The sequence below is a fragment of the Elaeis guineensis genome, chromosome 1 (assembly GCF_000442705.2).
Source record: "Elaeis guineensis isolate ETL-2024a chromosome 1, EG11, whole genome shotgun sequence".
Taxonomy (NCBI): domain Eukaryota; kingdom Viridiplantae; phylum Streptophyta; class Magnoliopsida; order Arecales; family Arecaceae; genus Elaeis; species Elaeis guineensis.
In genome coordinates, this window is record NC_025993.2 from 172,536,459 (window position 1) to 172,552,429 (window position 15,971).

Below are 15,971 nucleotides of genomic sequence, written 5' to 3' on the forward strand. Positions count from 1 at the left end.
TACTCTCCTCTATGGATTCAAATTTCCATTCCAATTTCGATTCTGATTTCGATCACGAACCAAATGCTTTAAAAAATTTAGCCATTCCGGTTTCGATTCCAAACTATCTCGATTCCTATTTTCATTTTGATTTCGGTTACGAACCAAACACTCTTTTTATGGACTGAATCAGTACAACTAGAAAAATACAATTTGAATTGAACTTGTATACACAAATATCCACAGACTTTTAAAGTGGACTGACCCAAATCCCATGCAAAGAAAAAGATCTCAACCCAAATAATTTATAGGAATACAATCTCTAAACCTTATAAGATTTTGGACCTAAACATCTAAACAAATTTTAATAAGGTTGAGACTAGAGTTGAATCGACTCTTCCATATGTCTAATTTTTGATGGTTGATGCCAACATCATGCAACCAGATACATTAGAGCAATCCATCACAATGATGCTACCAAATCATTTATCCTATCAGAGACCTTTCGGAAGGCATTATTTTTTCCCAGTGGTTATGATATGACAGGAACCATTCCCGTACCATTTCTTTTTTTTTTAATTCTAGACCCAATTAAATCGTTTTATGAACCAATTAAAAATTTTAAACCGGCTCATTTGTCTTTAATCCAAAGTTCTGAATTGGTTGGATCCTCTTTAATTTGATTTCAAGACTAGCATCCAATCTCCCTCATAACATCAAGAATTCTCCCTTCCGTTGGATGGTGTCTCGGTGAATGTTTTGACCATCCTGACACCCAGATGACGGTTTCAAGAGAAAAATAATTTGAAGAACAAAACAGAGTATTCGAAGATTTCGTATCGATCTTGGCTTGTGACCAACAAATTAACCAGATCGGACGGACCATGCAACAGCACACTGTCAGTTGCCCATGGACGTGCAAAAGCCATTCAGACCCAGCAATAAAATTCCAGGTTGCCGTCCGCGGTTTCAAGCGCAGAATTCATACTTTGCAAAGGATGAGATTTGGAATTGAGGAAGAGGCGCAATAAAGACATAAAATTCCACGGAAAAAGACACTACTTGAATATGAATGCAGTACAAAACAACTAAATTAGCACAGCATGCAACAAAAACATTAAGGACAACATCAAATAACATCAAGAATACATTTGTCACTAAAATATTTCATGAACAAATGATACAAAGAAAAAAAGCAGCATCATGAGGCTCATGCCAGGTTAGGGGAGGGGGTGGTCAGACGTAAGCAGTCTTACCCATTTCTGTGTTTCGAAGCAGCGACACTTCGATCATAATACAACAAACTTACCATTACTCCAAGATCCACCCTCAACAAATCATATACGAATAATGATTAAAAGGTTCGTGAATAAATCACCTGCTAGCAAATTATCCGGAGAAAACCTAATATAAAGGATGTTTGCTAATTCAAAGAATATCATGATCAGAGGTCTGCCTGTGGATGCCGCAGCCATTGCCCGTCAAACACACAGGACAGTGCATAGCTCCATCAGGCAGTGCATCTTGTTACGACAAGCAAATATTCCTGTCCCCTGACCTGGATCCCATGAAAAGTTTCAACGTCAGCTACAGTGTGATCGAGACCACCAAGCTGAGGCTTTCCAACCCATCAAAAATGTCGATGATAGAAGGTAATCAAGGCCAGGTCCCACGCGGTGCGTAAGCATCCAAACAGGCAAGCACACTGATTTGAGCTGTGTGTGTGCTTGGAGCTATGACAAAAATGCAGCAATTTCTTTCATTTTAATTGCAATCTTCTCAGAATTTTTACTCACTAGAACACTTGACAAGATAGGCTTTTGTTACATATCAGGCCATCAAAATTACAGTACACCTTAACAGGAACCGAATTTGAGATCAGGAATTGGACTCAGATCTCTCAGTCTTCTCGGGAATTGAAAGGTTGTCCTTAAGCATGAAGGAGAGGTCATGCATCTGAGATAACAGCGTTTCAACTTTTAAACTGGCAGATTCTGGAGTTAAAGCAGCAGTAGAATTCCTGTTAATATCAGTGGTCCCTTGCACCATAGAATGGGAATCCACACCAAATGTCTCATGCATTGCACTCATCCTGCAGGCCGAGCAGTGATATAAGAAAAAGAATTTATGCAGCCTCAGTTTATTAAAACAATATAAGGGACAATTTCAAATTCTCCTTTAAATTTGTAATCTTACTTTGCAAAAGATAGAAACTGAGGTGAAGATAATCAAGCATGGCACATACCCAGAATCTGATACTACACTCAGATATGAAGCACAAAGAAAATCCAATGATAAAAGAAGACTACTCGTTACCGAACAAAGGCAGACATAACTAATATATAAAAATAAATGGAAGATAACTGCAATAATAACAAGAGTATTAAAAACATTTGGTTAAACCAGGAATGAGAATATTACATATGACTCCTGATACATTTTACAATTTGGATGGAAGTACAAAAGGATAGAAAAAGAAGTAGAAAGTAAATGCCAGAAGTCAATGTATTTGGAGCATGATCGATGGGGATGACCAACTTGTGAACTTTTTTGTTGCCCCTTTCCATGTTGGTCTCCTGCTTTTCCTTACCACATATGGGATTTAAAGAATTTGGAGTCATTCCTCTAGTATCTTCTTCTCTTCACAATTGATTTTATTGTTGCAAATATATATGTACACACAGTTAACCAGATTATATATATTAAACAAACAAAATATTATAAACTTAACTAGCTTATATATTTGTACACAAATAATGAATCATAGGAACAATAAATTTTAGGCTAACAGTTGACAGTTCAAATGTTCGTACAAAAGTGCCCTGGTCACAGGTTAGTGGAACTTATGAAATGGTATACGATATTTTATCTACACAAGACTAAACAGCTAGGTGGATTCTTGGGCTCAAGACAATGCAGGTAGTTGCTTAAGCGTTCACCTGAATAATGGGGCAGTTGTTCTGATCATCATGGATAAATAATATGGCATGTTAAAACTTTAAATGTTTAAGAAAAAGATATCCCACATAGGCACATCTAAATTTTCTTTAAATGGCTTCACTCCAAAGAATCAAGTAATAAAAAGAAAGGACTAGTAGTTATTTAGATATATATCCAATTCTCAATAACTTAAAAGTTGCTTGTCTTTATATACTATCAAATATGACTGACATTGTTTATTTTATTGATATAATATTAACAGCATTCTCATACATAATTAAGTGCAAAAATGTAAAAACTCCGTCCTTGCACAATCTTGATGAAATTGGACCTAATATTACATAGGATTAGTTACATTTGCTGCTGCCAGAAAATCTGCAACAAAAAGGAAGCCTTAAGGGATTATTAACAAGAGTACAAGAAGGATAATATTCCAAGGACTGTGATTTAAATTGAAAAAGGAAAAAAATATGAAGGACAAAGAGAAATGAGAGAGAGAGAGAGAGAGAGAAGGCGAAAGGGACAGTAGTGTTCATTCTTCTAGGTCAACCAGCTAAAGTTGTGTCCTGGCATAAATGCACTAGCTTATGTTCCCTGCCACTTATGAACAGCTACATCAAATAAAGTAGGTCCAAAAAACACCCATTAAATGGGACCCACTTACATAAAATACATTACATAACAGCATGTACCAATTACATAAAATACATAACAGCATGTATACTGATACACAGAACACTATTTTGTAGCCACTGTTCTTCATAGGTGTTCAGTAGTCGTTGTTCTCAAACAAGCATGTTTTTCATAAAACAAAATTCAAGCATAGTCCTCATTACATACAGAGAGAATGCTTAATTGTTCAACACATCTTTATATTAGTAAACTTTTCAACTGGTAATCATATTAACTTCCTAAAAGAAGTTGAAATTGGATAGTGGACTACAGAGTCTTTACGTTATATATGTAGAAAACATAACAATCAAAATGTATGCCTATCACAATCAACTACAGAGTCTCTACTAAATATATTCAGATAGCATAATAATCAATATTTACACCACTTGAAGATACTTCTAATGTAATGTATATCCCTTCCTTAAATAACAATAATTATGAGTCATTCTATCTTTTTTCAACAATAACTCACAAACTGACACGCATTAGCTGAATATTGATGAATAGCTAAGATAGGACTTTATTTTTCAAACTTCGTCAACACTAACATTAAATAATAATAATAATAATAATAATAGTAATAATAATAATAATAATAATAATAATAATAGTAATTTTATAAGCAATAGCCAGAATGAATATTCATCATGTACCTGTTCGAGATTGAAACATCTAACTGCATATTGTTCCCCTCTCCAGAAACTATTTGACTGCCAGGTGTTTGAGAAAACGAGTATGAATGCAACAAGCTGCCAAATTCCATAACTTGTAGATCTGCTGACCTAGTACTCGAAGGATATGCATGTAACGTATTCCCAGTTTGTGCCCTTGTACTCAAACTCTCCTGTGTTTCACCCAAGCTGCTAAGACCTTGCCAATCATCAAATGGGTCAGCATTACCATTTATGGCTTTAGTTTTGTCAGAATCTATTGTGGACCGTAGGTCCACAGACTTTGTTTCTGATGGATGATCCAACAATGTTGCCCCAGTTTGTGCCCTTGAGTTTGATAAGCTTCCCTGTGCATTACCTGGGCTAGTAAAACCTCGCCAAACATCAAACAAATCATCATTACCATCTACATTTTCAGTATTGTCAGACTCCTTTGCACTGCTTGTAGGCCGGAGATCCCATGAATTTGTTTCTGAAGAATGCTCAAACAACGTGGCCCCAGTTTGTGCTTCTAACTTCGATAAACTTTCCACTGCTTCACCCATGGTAGTAAAGTCTTGCCAGTCATCATTACCATCCAGGTTTTCAGTATTGTCAGACTCCCTCGTACTGTTTGTAAACCATAAATCTGCAGACTTTGTTTCTGAAGGATGCCCAATCAATGTGACCCCAGCTTGTGAACCTGAAGTTGATAAACATGCCTGTGCTTCACCCAAGCTAGTAAAACCCTGCCAATCATCAAAGAGATCATTCTTACCGTCTAAGTTTTTAGTATTGTCAGAATCCTTTGTGCTGCTTGGAGACAGTAGATCCACTGACTTTGTTTCTGATGGTAGGTCAAACAATCTGGGCTCAGTTTGCACCTCCATATTTGATGAACTTTCCTGTCCCTTACCCCAGCCAGTAAAATCTTGCCAATCATCAATTGAATCATCATTCACACTTTTAGTATTTTCAGATTCCTTCATGCTGCTTGGAGGCCATAGATCATCTTGAACCTGATGGTCTAGAATATAATTTGATTTATTGTTCAGTCCATCAATATTAGTCTCATCAGTGCTCTTGAACTGATCAGATTTACTTACTTCCCCAGTTTTCATAGGCCAAAAATCATCTGGAATCCAAGTATTAGTTGAGGAAGGTTGACCTGCATCATGTGTAGATTTTCCAGTGTCATCTTTGCTGCATATCTTATGCTGTACATCAGTCTGCTGGTTGATAGTGACCTCAAGCCTTGGTGCAGTAACAAATTCAGTATTTGATAAACCCTGAAACAGGTCCACTGATTTAGAGTCAGCAGCAGAAGTATTTGAACGAGCATTTTGAAACCCGGCCTCCCAAACTGTGAAAGAATCTCCAAATTCACCACTGTTATTGTTAAAAGAACTTGCTTTAGTGTCTGAAGACCGAAGGTTCTCAAACATACTATCTGAACCAGAAAAGTCATGAATTTCTGTTTTTATGCGTTGCTTTTCTGGCATCATCTGTTCATCAGGTGTGCTAGGAGCAGCAGAAGTTACCTCTATCTTAGGTTCAGAAAAAAAGTTATCAAGATCAACCCTTGACAACTTCAAAGCAAAAGCATTGGCAGTGGACTTGTTGCTTGTAGTGCTATTATCAACTTCCTCCTTATCTAAAGGCCACTTCAGCTCCAAATCCAAAAGATCAGATAGAACCAAACCACCCCTTGGTGTATCCTTGCCCTTAGGATCACTCGATTCAGTGACCAAAGTAACGGGCTCCTGAAAAATAAAAAAGCATAGTTTCTCATAGAAATATTCATCAAACAAACTCATGTTATAAATTTTTGGAGCAAGAACGATAACAAAAGCGTCTTATTACAATACCGGCTTTTAGATAACAACATATACTTACAGCATTTCCTCTTCACCTGTGTTTCTGAGTGATAATCAATAGATTACATCCCTATTAAAAACAGTCAAAGACATAGCTTCCTAAGTTATGTCTGACAGAAGACTCTAATAAGCTTCAACTTGAATACACATAAATATTCCCAAAACATTGCTGGAACAATACAACAATGCATATATTAGTGTCTGTAAGATGTCAAAGCACTTGTGCGCATTCCCCATACTAACTCTTCCCTTTCTTTATTTAGTTAACAGGTAACCCAGATTGTTTGCTCCTATTCTACATTATCAACTCCTCATGGTGAATGAAAGCCTGTTCTCTGCTTACATCGTATCACCTATCATCTCTTCTTCTTGAATTGCACAAATTATCACTGTTGCATTCACCAAGGGAGAGGGGTACGGTTTTATGTCAGTAGACACTGCAATTTTCTAAAAAAAATCATACAGGAATTACTGTGATCAGTTAATATGATTGTTGGGGTTCCAAAAGGTCACTAGACCTTTAGAATAACTAAGACTTCATGTTAGTAAATCTTTCTTGGTGGAATGCAAATTTATTTATGCCAGCAATTCTCTTACCTAGAAACTGGGCATTCATTCTTCACTTTTTATTTCCTTTCTACGCTGCATAGAATAACAATTATTCTCCCTTGATTTTTCATCAGAATGATAACGGACAAAACAAGATTTCGGATCCCCATTAGCAATCCCAACCGAAATTACACGAAAATCTACTCTAAGTAACTTATAGACTAAATCCTCATTCTTTATTGACTCCAAGAACGTAAAAAAGATCCGATGTTCTCTCTCTTCGTAGAAGCAGTACGAACTCTTGGGTGAGTAACCCTAGCAACCACATAAAGCCAAAAAAAAGAGAAATCCGGCATCAAATCGAAGAAAACCACTCACAGATCCATCGAGTCCGAGGGATTCGAGGAGCTTCCGGCAGCCGACGGTAGAATTGAAGGAAATCTCGTAGGAGAAGCCTTCCCTCCTCCGGTCGGCCCCGCAGTAGATGCAGAGCGTGGACTGGGGACCACGGAGGAGGCCGCCGCGGCATTGCTTGCAGCGGTGGTTGGGGGGGAGGGTCGAATCGAGCTCCGCTGCCGCGTCTTCGATCGAGGGGAGCGGCGGCAGCGCCGGGTTGGCGGGGTCGTACGACGGGACGCCGGCCGCCGCTCGGAGGCCGGACTGAAGCCCGTGGATCAGATCAAAGGGGATCTCGTACACCATTGGGAGCGTGTTCCCCTGTCGGGGGCGGCAACTTCACTGGTTCCAAATGCCAACGGTGGTCTCCTCCCCGCTCACACTCTCCTAGAGATCTCAGCGCTTGCGAGCAAGATTACCCACCTCTCAACGTCGGAGTTCCTGCGGTTCCGCAACTCTCTCTGGGTCGAGATTGGTTTGCTGAAATGGGCCGAGTCCAACTCCCATGAGAAATTGAGCAAGAGAACTTCTCTGTGCACCGCATGCGGTGCGTGAACGGACGCACCGAATGCGGTGATTGGCCCGCATACAGATCAATTGAAAAAAAAAAAAAATTACATGCTGTCCAGCTCCACGTGTCAATCATCGTACGTATATTTCATGTGAGATAGAATCTCATGATTTATGATTTTATTTTTTAAAAAATACTTCATAAAATTATTAATATCCTCCACGTTATTAGAACTACAACAAAATTTTCAGTCAAAAAAAATTTCGATGTATACAATCCGAAAAGCCTCATAGCCAGTCAAAATAGACTTCGATCCCAAAAATCAAGACAGACCTCGATCTTTACCTGATACGTTATTATTGCGAATAAAGACTCAGCCCGTCACGTGAAGGATCGTTCGTTCTGATCCATGAATCTCACGATCTTACTCTTTAAAAGATATTTCACGTGAAATTTTTTTTTTCTTCCCTATAAACATGTGTCTCTCTTAATTCATAATCGATATAAAATTATTGATGTGTTCCATATTATTAAAACCATACCAATACCTATTATCGTTTCTGTCACAGCATGATGACAGAGTTATGTCTTGTTCATTGCATGAATAGGTCGTGCGCAGGCTTAAATCTATCGTTAGCATTGCCCGCCTGAAATCATTGTGCCTGCTGTTATTCCGAGTCGCAGATTGCCAAAGAAATGTTATGTGATGACATGTCCAGGAATATGTTTCCCTAGTTTTCCTTTTCTGTTGCCTCTTTTTCAATATTGATATTGAAAAATATTATATTCAAAACATTGTATTTGAGTACATTAAATATTGTATTATATAGAAGATTCTGTTTGTCTCAAAAGAAGTAGTTTTTGCCTCTATCATTTAAGAAAAAATTTTTATCTGATTTTTTGAATTGTATTCATATGCATGTTGTCTGAATTGTCTGTTTTTTTCTGAACAAAAAAAATTAGCAGTCAACACTTGTTTACATGCATTCTTGCTGTGTCCACACACGAGTGCAGAAACTTATGAACTGCAACATCTCCACTTTGCGACATTATTTACATGCATTCTTCTTGTGTCCATTCACGAGTGCAAGAACTTATAAATTGCAACATCTCCACTTTGATGTCGCACTTTTACTTTTGTACCATTAACTGTTTGAGGATGATAGTCTTATTAAGGAGTCCAGTCAAATCTTTGATTAGTCTGGTAAAGCATCGTAGAATGACACCTTGTGGGCACCTAAAATGTGCATGTTATAGCTTTTTAATCTCTCTCTCTCTCTCTCTCTCTCTCTCCATATACGAAAGATTTTGCACATTCTCATAGTAGTGTATGCACGAACTATATCGATATTTCTCATTGTTGTGCATGCGTGTGCATATATATTGTTTTAATTTAACTATAAAGAAAGTACAAGAAGGCCCTAAAATTATTTTCTCACCAGGGCATTTATTTAAAATAGGTTCTAATTAGTCCTACAAATTAGTCTGCATCAATCATCAAATACCAACAGGTTATGTCTGGGAACTTCTTTAATTAGACCTATAACACTGGCCATGTGTGAGACATGCATATCAAAAAAAACCTTTCTTCTAAAGGAGGTCAAGATCAAAATTCATTGAAAACTTGTAAATCTTTAAAAACTTCTAATTTTTCATAAAAATTCATTCTTATTTTTCATAAAAAATTTATAATAAAATAATTTCTTAAGCCTTTCATATTGTTCAGCAGACTTGTTGAATTTTTTTCAATAATATTTTTTATTGTTGTGAATCTCCACCTCGACCTAGGTTAAATGCATCTTCGACACCAACCAAACTTCGAAAGATGGATCTGATCCAACCATACATCTACAATTAACTCAAAGGTTGCCCGACATATCATGCTAAACTGAAAGTAGCAGTTGGATCCTCGACTTATACCAAAAAGTTTATTTCGGCTATGGATGATCTATTTCAAGTCAGCCAAAATCGAACTATGATCAAAGAACCGCCGTTGATGGAATCCGCCTCAAACAAATTGAAAAAGTCCAGATAAAGAAGAATTCTTGCATGATCGAATCTTTTCCAAAATGAAAGAACTCTCGCTAACTCAATCTACACATAAAATTCGGATGGCAATTAAGACTTCGAGACGTGTACGACTTCAACTCCTCCTCTATAAATAAAGAAGCACAGAGATCCTCAAAGTAAGTTCTTCATTCCTACTCTCTCTCTTGTTGTTTTCCATCTTCTAATTTGAGCGTCGGAGGATCCTCGTCGAAAAATATTCTAAAAATTTTTTTTGCAAGTTTGAAGTCAAAACTCGAACAGCACTTTTAGCATACACAATCATCTCATTCGTTCGACCTCAAGCACGAGAGTTGGATGCAACACTCGTACATGAGAATTTTTATCAAGTATTTGAAACTACTCTCAGTCTCACCATGTACTTGTGGTACCCAGTACATTTCAGCACTTTTTAAGTTTTTATCCTTGGATTCAAAGAAACCTCATGTAGGATATATGCCCAACATGTTTGAACATAACAAGAGGCAAAAATGAATAAGGTTTCTGCTATAATGTATGCCTAAACAATGTTTTGCATCAAAACCCAGAAACTTTTCATAATAAATTCATCCTTTATCTATTCACTGAGCTGATCGTTGCACCGCATTGATTCAGATGGACCTGATGTCGATCTAGAGCCTATAAAAGCTAGCCGTTGCTCACATGGGCCCATATGTACTCAAGTCGAATGGCTTGATTCCTTTCTTAAGGCATGTTCCTAAATCCTAAACGGTAATCTTGGAAGTTGATCACAAGTTCCAACGTCCAATCAAGCTTAGAAATGCTTCGTACCATGCTGATTAAATTATCTCAACAATCTCCACTGAATGATTGAAAGCCGTTATGGCTGTTAAACGTCAATCCAAACTCCATCGCATTCGGTAACATGTCCAGATCGTCTTCGATTTATGTGCTAATCACATGAAATGATTCTGCACTCAGGTAGCTCCCTAAGTTCACAGATTGTTTATGCACATGCAGTTAACATGGGATATCAGAGTGATCAAATCAAACCTTATATAACTCATGAGAGACAGCTGGAAGCCTCAACCAAATCTCATACACAAATTCAACTCTAGAATATTTTTAGCAATTGTCATCTTTCAATGCTCATCCAAAGCCTCTATTCTAGCAATAGCATACACTCTTTGAGCAAAGAAAGAGATGGTGCTTTAGGGTTGATGAGCAAATAGCGGCGAGGGCCACCGGGTTGTGATTGGTTTTTCCTTCGATATTAATTAGGGCATATGGTTGGGTGTTTGAGATGGGTATCTTAAAAACCATTTTCTCATGTGAGATGACATGATAACCATTTGCGAATTGCGGATTGCCTCGTGTTTCGCATCTGATTCTAGCACAAAGGCACTTGGAGAAACTTCTTTTAGTAATCTTATATGCGATAGTTATTGGCAATATTGGCATTTGAGAAGCCAAGTGGACTGATAGGAAAATCAAGGAAGCCTCAGCTTGGAGCCAGAGACTTGGAGAGCTAGGAGAATCATCGGTCGGGGACACTGGCTGCTGATTGCCGAGGTCTCTAGTTTCCGTAAAATATTTGATTCACAGTCAGAATTGAAATCAGGACATTCAAATGAAAATTTAAATGATTATATCATCGACGGGAATCAGCATCGAAATGAAATTTGAATATCAAAAAAAAATAATTATTGAATTTAAAAAGATCTAGATATTTTTATTTCTTTTTAAAATCAAAATAAAAATAAAATTCTTTCAAATCAAATAGTTAAAATAAAAATTATATTTTTTATTTCAAAATCTAACTCTGTCGATCAAACATGACCTGAGTTGATTAACTGAACCCAATAATTTTTTATCAAAAAAAAAAAACCGAACCCAACAATAATAGCAAGAAACTTCGGGAAGGTGGATTTTCTGGAGTCCAACTTCCGACCAATGGCATTTCCTGAACAGTCCAAGGTACAGGGACAACCCAACACGTAGGTCATTAAGGACTAAAATTCACATGGCAGTCACAGCCTATTACCGATGGACCGCATACCCCTCCGAACGATAGCCAATGAACAGTCCAACAAGTGTGATGCCAAACGATATACCCACTTTCCCACCAAAAGGCCCGGCCTCCTATCATTGCAGCCACCCATGAACCCCCTGCCATGGTCCATTTTCCTAACAAAACAAACATCGCCATCACTCACGGGCTCCCTTAGCCCCACCCCAAAATTCACGAGACCACCCACTATTTATTCGCTCACTTCCAAGCACCAAGCCCCCCTCACCAAACTCCCAATTCCAGCCACACCACTGCCAAGAACCAGACATGCAACCTTATGCCTTCCTCCTCCCTTTACTACTCTTCCTCTCCACCTCAACCCAATCAATGGTCTCAAACCCACCCCCCTTAGCCAAGCCCAACAATGAGACCATATACAACATCTCAAAAGCACTCTGCTGGAACTGCTGGGCCGAGTCTATAGAGTTCCTCTTTGTTCACAACTGGGTCCGGGCAACCCACTGGGAGATGCCATTATTCTGGGACCCAAGGCTGGAGGCCTACGCCCGGTGGTGGGCGGAGCAGAGGAAGGCGGACTGCCGGGTGGCGCACTCGTTCCCTGAGGGGGGGTTCACGTTGGGGGAGAACGTTTTCTGGGGCGGGGGTTCGCGGTGGCGGCCGGCGGACGCGGTGCAGGCGTGGGCAGATGAGGAGAAGGACTACTCCTACACGGCCAACTCGTGCGCGCCCGGCCGGATCTGCGGCCACTACACCCAGATCGTCTGGAAGAGCACGCGCCGGCTCGGATGCGCCCGGGTCGTGTGCGACGACGGTGATACGTTCATGACTTGCAACTATGATCCGCCCGGGAATTATATTGGGGAGAGACCCTATTAGGATTATTTGATTATGATAGATGGCTCTGGATCGGTTGACTGATGTCGTAGGGATCAATTTATGTCATATTGGTGGTGTGCCGCGTGGTATCTAGGTTTGTTGGTGTTCTGTTTTAACGTATATTGAGGTTCTGTTTGGGTCATATTTGTAGCTATATTTTTGGATATGGACGCAAAAGCAGTGGCGGTTGTGGTGTTTGGTCTGGGGTAGTATGTGAGGTTTACGGTTAGAGCATATTACCGTGGAGTGTATTAATCTATGAGGATATGATCTTAAATGTGTAAATATTGAAATCGAGTATGTGCTTGATCACGTCTGTCAATGTGCTACGGTGTTGACAGCAGATGTGATAATAGATAATGTGTTGGTGCAAACGCTTTGCTTGCAGTTAACACCAGCATTACATTAATCTACTATGCTACACCTTTAAGTTGAATTTGTATTCTAATTGATTGATCTAATGCAGGACCTACAGTGGTCTTAGCTTGAAAGTGGCATATCAACTGAATATGCAAAACAAACGAGATCTTCTATGGTGCAATTTTTGTACCGTAAAATATTATACCATCATGGATAGTCACAATGCCATGTATTTTAGAGACAAATGGCTCTCCTTGATATCTGCAATGTGCCGTAAATCACATATTCTCAAGATAAATGATTAAAGCTATTCACCTCTAAAATGGATGACATGATAGCTATCCATGGTGGTATCTGAGGTGCATCAATTGTAATATAAAGAATTCAAACTCTACGCAAAAGGCTTGGAGCAAACTTGCACCCTCTAGCTTTTTTTTTTTTTTTTTTGGTTGAAAAAAACCCCTTCTAAAAACAGATTTGTTTGAAAGGACCACAACCAATCATTATATGGAGGAACTAGAGCCCAACATTTCTCTCTAATTCTACTTTAATTTTGTCCAGTTGAAGCAAACACTGTCTAATATATAGTAATACGATCCAACCTAGCAGGATAATTAACCTCCAAAACTTCCTCGGAAGCAAAGCAGTTTCAAGATCTAGGAGACTCGACATGATAAGTCCTGTACGACTACGTATAAGGCAAGGATTGGGATAATGGCATACCACAGAATATACATATTTCTATAAATTAGATCCTCCAGGGTCAACGATTTGATTTGGCCAAAATGAGCACATTTTTTTCCTAACGAGCATGCATCAGGACAAAACGCAACAACCGAGGACTCAATTGTAATCGTAGAGAAAATGAGAAGAAGCGATCTCTTTCTGTAGGTTAAGTTCATGACACGAGCTCAGGCACATGCTTTTGCTTTCCTATGGAACAAACTCCCAACCATAAAACCAGCTACCAACTGTAAAGCCAAAGGAGCAAACCAATTTCATTCGTCATTGCCATGCAAGGCACTTTTCCTTGGATTCCCTGCTAAGAGGATCTCTTAATAAATTCCTCTATTAAATGCTGCGTCTCCACGTGTTATGCAACCTAATGCCTGCTAAAAGTAAACAGAATAAACACCTAACATGTGACCCTCCAATTACTACCCTGCCACATCCACCCCGGGACCTTGGGACAAAGGCTTGTCCAGTGAAGGCCCATCCTTTATTCCAACCACATGCCCTCGCTGGCCTTCATTCTACCCCTCAATCATTTGACAACCATGGATTGAAACTTACAAAAAAAAAAGAAAAATACACCAGAGAGATCATACAATTTATTTTACATTGCGTCTTTATATATATATAAATTAGAACACAACAATAATCAATCAATCAATCAATGATCAATATGGCCTCTCTCCAACGAAGTTACCTGGGGGATCATAGTCACAAACAATGAAGACCCCTCGGCCGCCAGCGCAGTTTACCCTGGCGCACCCGAGCCGCCGGGTGGTGCGCCACACGATCTGAGTGTAGTGGCCGCACCTCTCCCAGCCCCCGGCGCACGAGTTGGAGCCGTAGCGGTACCACTTCCGCTCCGAGACCCAGGCCGCCACGGCCTGGGCCGGGGTCCAGCCCGAACCGCTCCCCCAGAAGATGTTCTCCCCGTATGGACCGGCCGAGTGGACCAGGGCGCAGTCCCCGCGCCGCCGGTTTGCGTACCGCTCCGCGTAACGAGCCAGCCGGGCGTCCCAGACCAGCGGTCTGAGCCGGAGCGCCGACCGGGGGGCGTTGTGCGGGCCCAGGAACTGTCTCGCCAAGCTCGGACCTCTGTCGCCGCCGGCGCTGGCTTGGTGGCAGAGGAGGAGGAGAAAGGAGGCGAGGAATGGAAGCATGGCCTCGAGTTTTAGAGGAAGATTGCTTGGTTGCTGATTTGGCGTGTTATTCTTTGGGTCGTGTGGTGGGGTTTTATATGGGGAGTGGGTTTGGTGGATATACGAGGGGTTTGTGGTGGCACCCATGTTCGATTATGATTCCCACTTTAGATTTTGGAAAGTCCAACTGGGAAGCAGCACTTTTATAATGGTTAGAATTTTATACTTTTTAGGTGGGGCTGAAGTTTCAAGGATTTCGAATACGGCCAGGGAACATAATTAATATAAGTAGTTTTATTAGTTGGACTATGGAAGGTTTCGATTATATTTATTGGACAAAGTTCAAGCAGATGGTTTCTTCTAATGGGGTGCCAGCTCTATTAGACGTTGGTTTTGTTGTTCAACTCAGCATGGGTATAGCCATTAGCCGTTCAATTCAGGGAGCCTTTAATTCAATTAATGTCAAGTGTATGTGTTTATGTATTCCTTCGAGAAATTAATTTGTGCTGATTTAAGTAGCTACCACGAATATGGATTTGCAATTAAGGTGGATATATATGATTGTTCTGAGATATGTTGAGCAATTAAAGTCTAGTACCAGGTCATCCGTCATCCATGTATCATGCATTAAAAGATCGGACTAGCCCGTGATGTGCGTATGCGTGTGTGTAGGGATAGATTTAAATAAGATCGATCGAATTTGAACTCAAATCTGATCAGATCAAAATTAGATAATGGAGGTCCTACATTGATGATTCAAACTGGTGGATATGATCTACTACCTCAAAACTACTTGTACATTAAAAATTATATGATTTGAAAATTCATAGTCTATGCATTAAATGATAAAAAAATACATCTAATTCAATTTTATTTAGGCTGTTCAATTTTTGACTACTTGATGCATAGGTTAGGAATCTTCAAATCATATAATTTTTTGTGTACAAGTAGTTTTGAGTTAGCCAATCACATTCAATAATTTGGATAATTGATATATATATATATATATATATATATGATGTAGGTCCCATCAAGCATCCATACATCACAGTACTGTAGGTGATTGGTTAAGGCTAAGATGTATATTTCTCATCTTGTCTAACCCTTGTTGTTATATGATACAAGGTTAATAAGTGATTGGATCTGAGCTTTTCAAATTTGTTTAATTTGAATTCCATTTGAAAAACTTCTAGTTGATTTACATTAGATGGTTAGATGCTTGTATACGACATGTGCTTATCTTTCTTG

General features: G+C 39.3%; 3 protein-coding genes across 3 annotated transcripts; 1 reads left to right on the plus strand and 2 right to left on the minus strand.

The window, feature by feature from the left end:
* Window positions 1-1,715: 1,715 nt before the first annotated feature.
* Window positions 1,716-7,533, minus strand: LOC105039608 (uncharacterized). The gene is made up of 3 exons (XM_010915816.4): window positions 7,049-7,533; window positions 4,248-6,007; window positions 1,716-2,071 (listed from the first exon to the last, which is right to left on the minus strand). Exons 1-3 carry the CDS (start codon window positions 7,370-7,372, stop codon window positions 1,858-1,860), a joined length of 2,298 nt encoding a protein of 765 aa, XP_010914118.1. The 5' UTR covers window positions 7,373-7,533; the 3' UTR covers window positions 1,716-1,857.
* Window positions 7,534-11,867: 4,334 nt separating this feature from the next.
* On the plus strand, window positions 11,868-12,907 carry LOC105039610 (pathogenesis-related protein PR-1). Its single transcript, XM_010915817.4, is given in 2 exon segments — window positions 11,868-12,044; window positions 12,047-12,907. Coding segments are annotated over 2 exon segments (471 nt in total). The 5' UTR covers window positions 11,868-12,019; the 3' UTR covers window positions 12,493-12,907.
* Window positions 12,908-13,691: 784 nt separating this feature from the next.
* On the minus strand, window positions 13,692-14,885 carry LOC105039611 (pathogenesis-related protein PR-1). The gene has a single exon (XM_010915818.4). The coding sequence runs from the start codon at window positions 14,868-14,870 to the stop codon at window positions 14,253-14,255; it is 618 nt and encodes a 205-aa protein (XP_010914120.2). The 5' UTR covers window positions 14,871-14,885; the 3' UTR covers window positions 13,692-14,252.
* Between the last annotated feature and the right edge of the window lie 1,086 nt (window positions 14,886-15,971).

Coding starts and splice junctions, on each gene's coding strand:
- LOC105039608 (XM_010915816.4), bottom strand. CDS start 7,372: ATGGTGTACGAGATCCCCTTTGATCTGATCCACGGGCTTCAGTCCGGC. Junction 6,008..7,048: donor CCCTCGGACTCGATGGATCT/GTGAGTGGTTTT, acceptor TTTATTTTTCAG/GAGCCCGTTACTTTGGTCAC. Junction 2,072..4,247: donor GATGTTTCAATCTCGAACAG/GTACATGATGAA, acceptor CTCGGCCTGCAG/GATGAGTGCAATGCATGAGA.
- LOC105039611 (XM_010915818.4), bottom strand. CDS start 14,870: ATGGGTGCCACCACAAACCCCTCGTATATCCACCAAACCCACTCCCCA.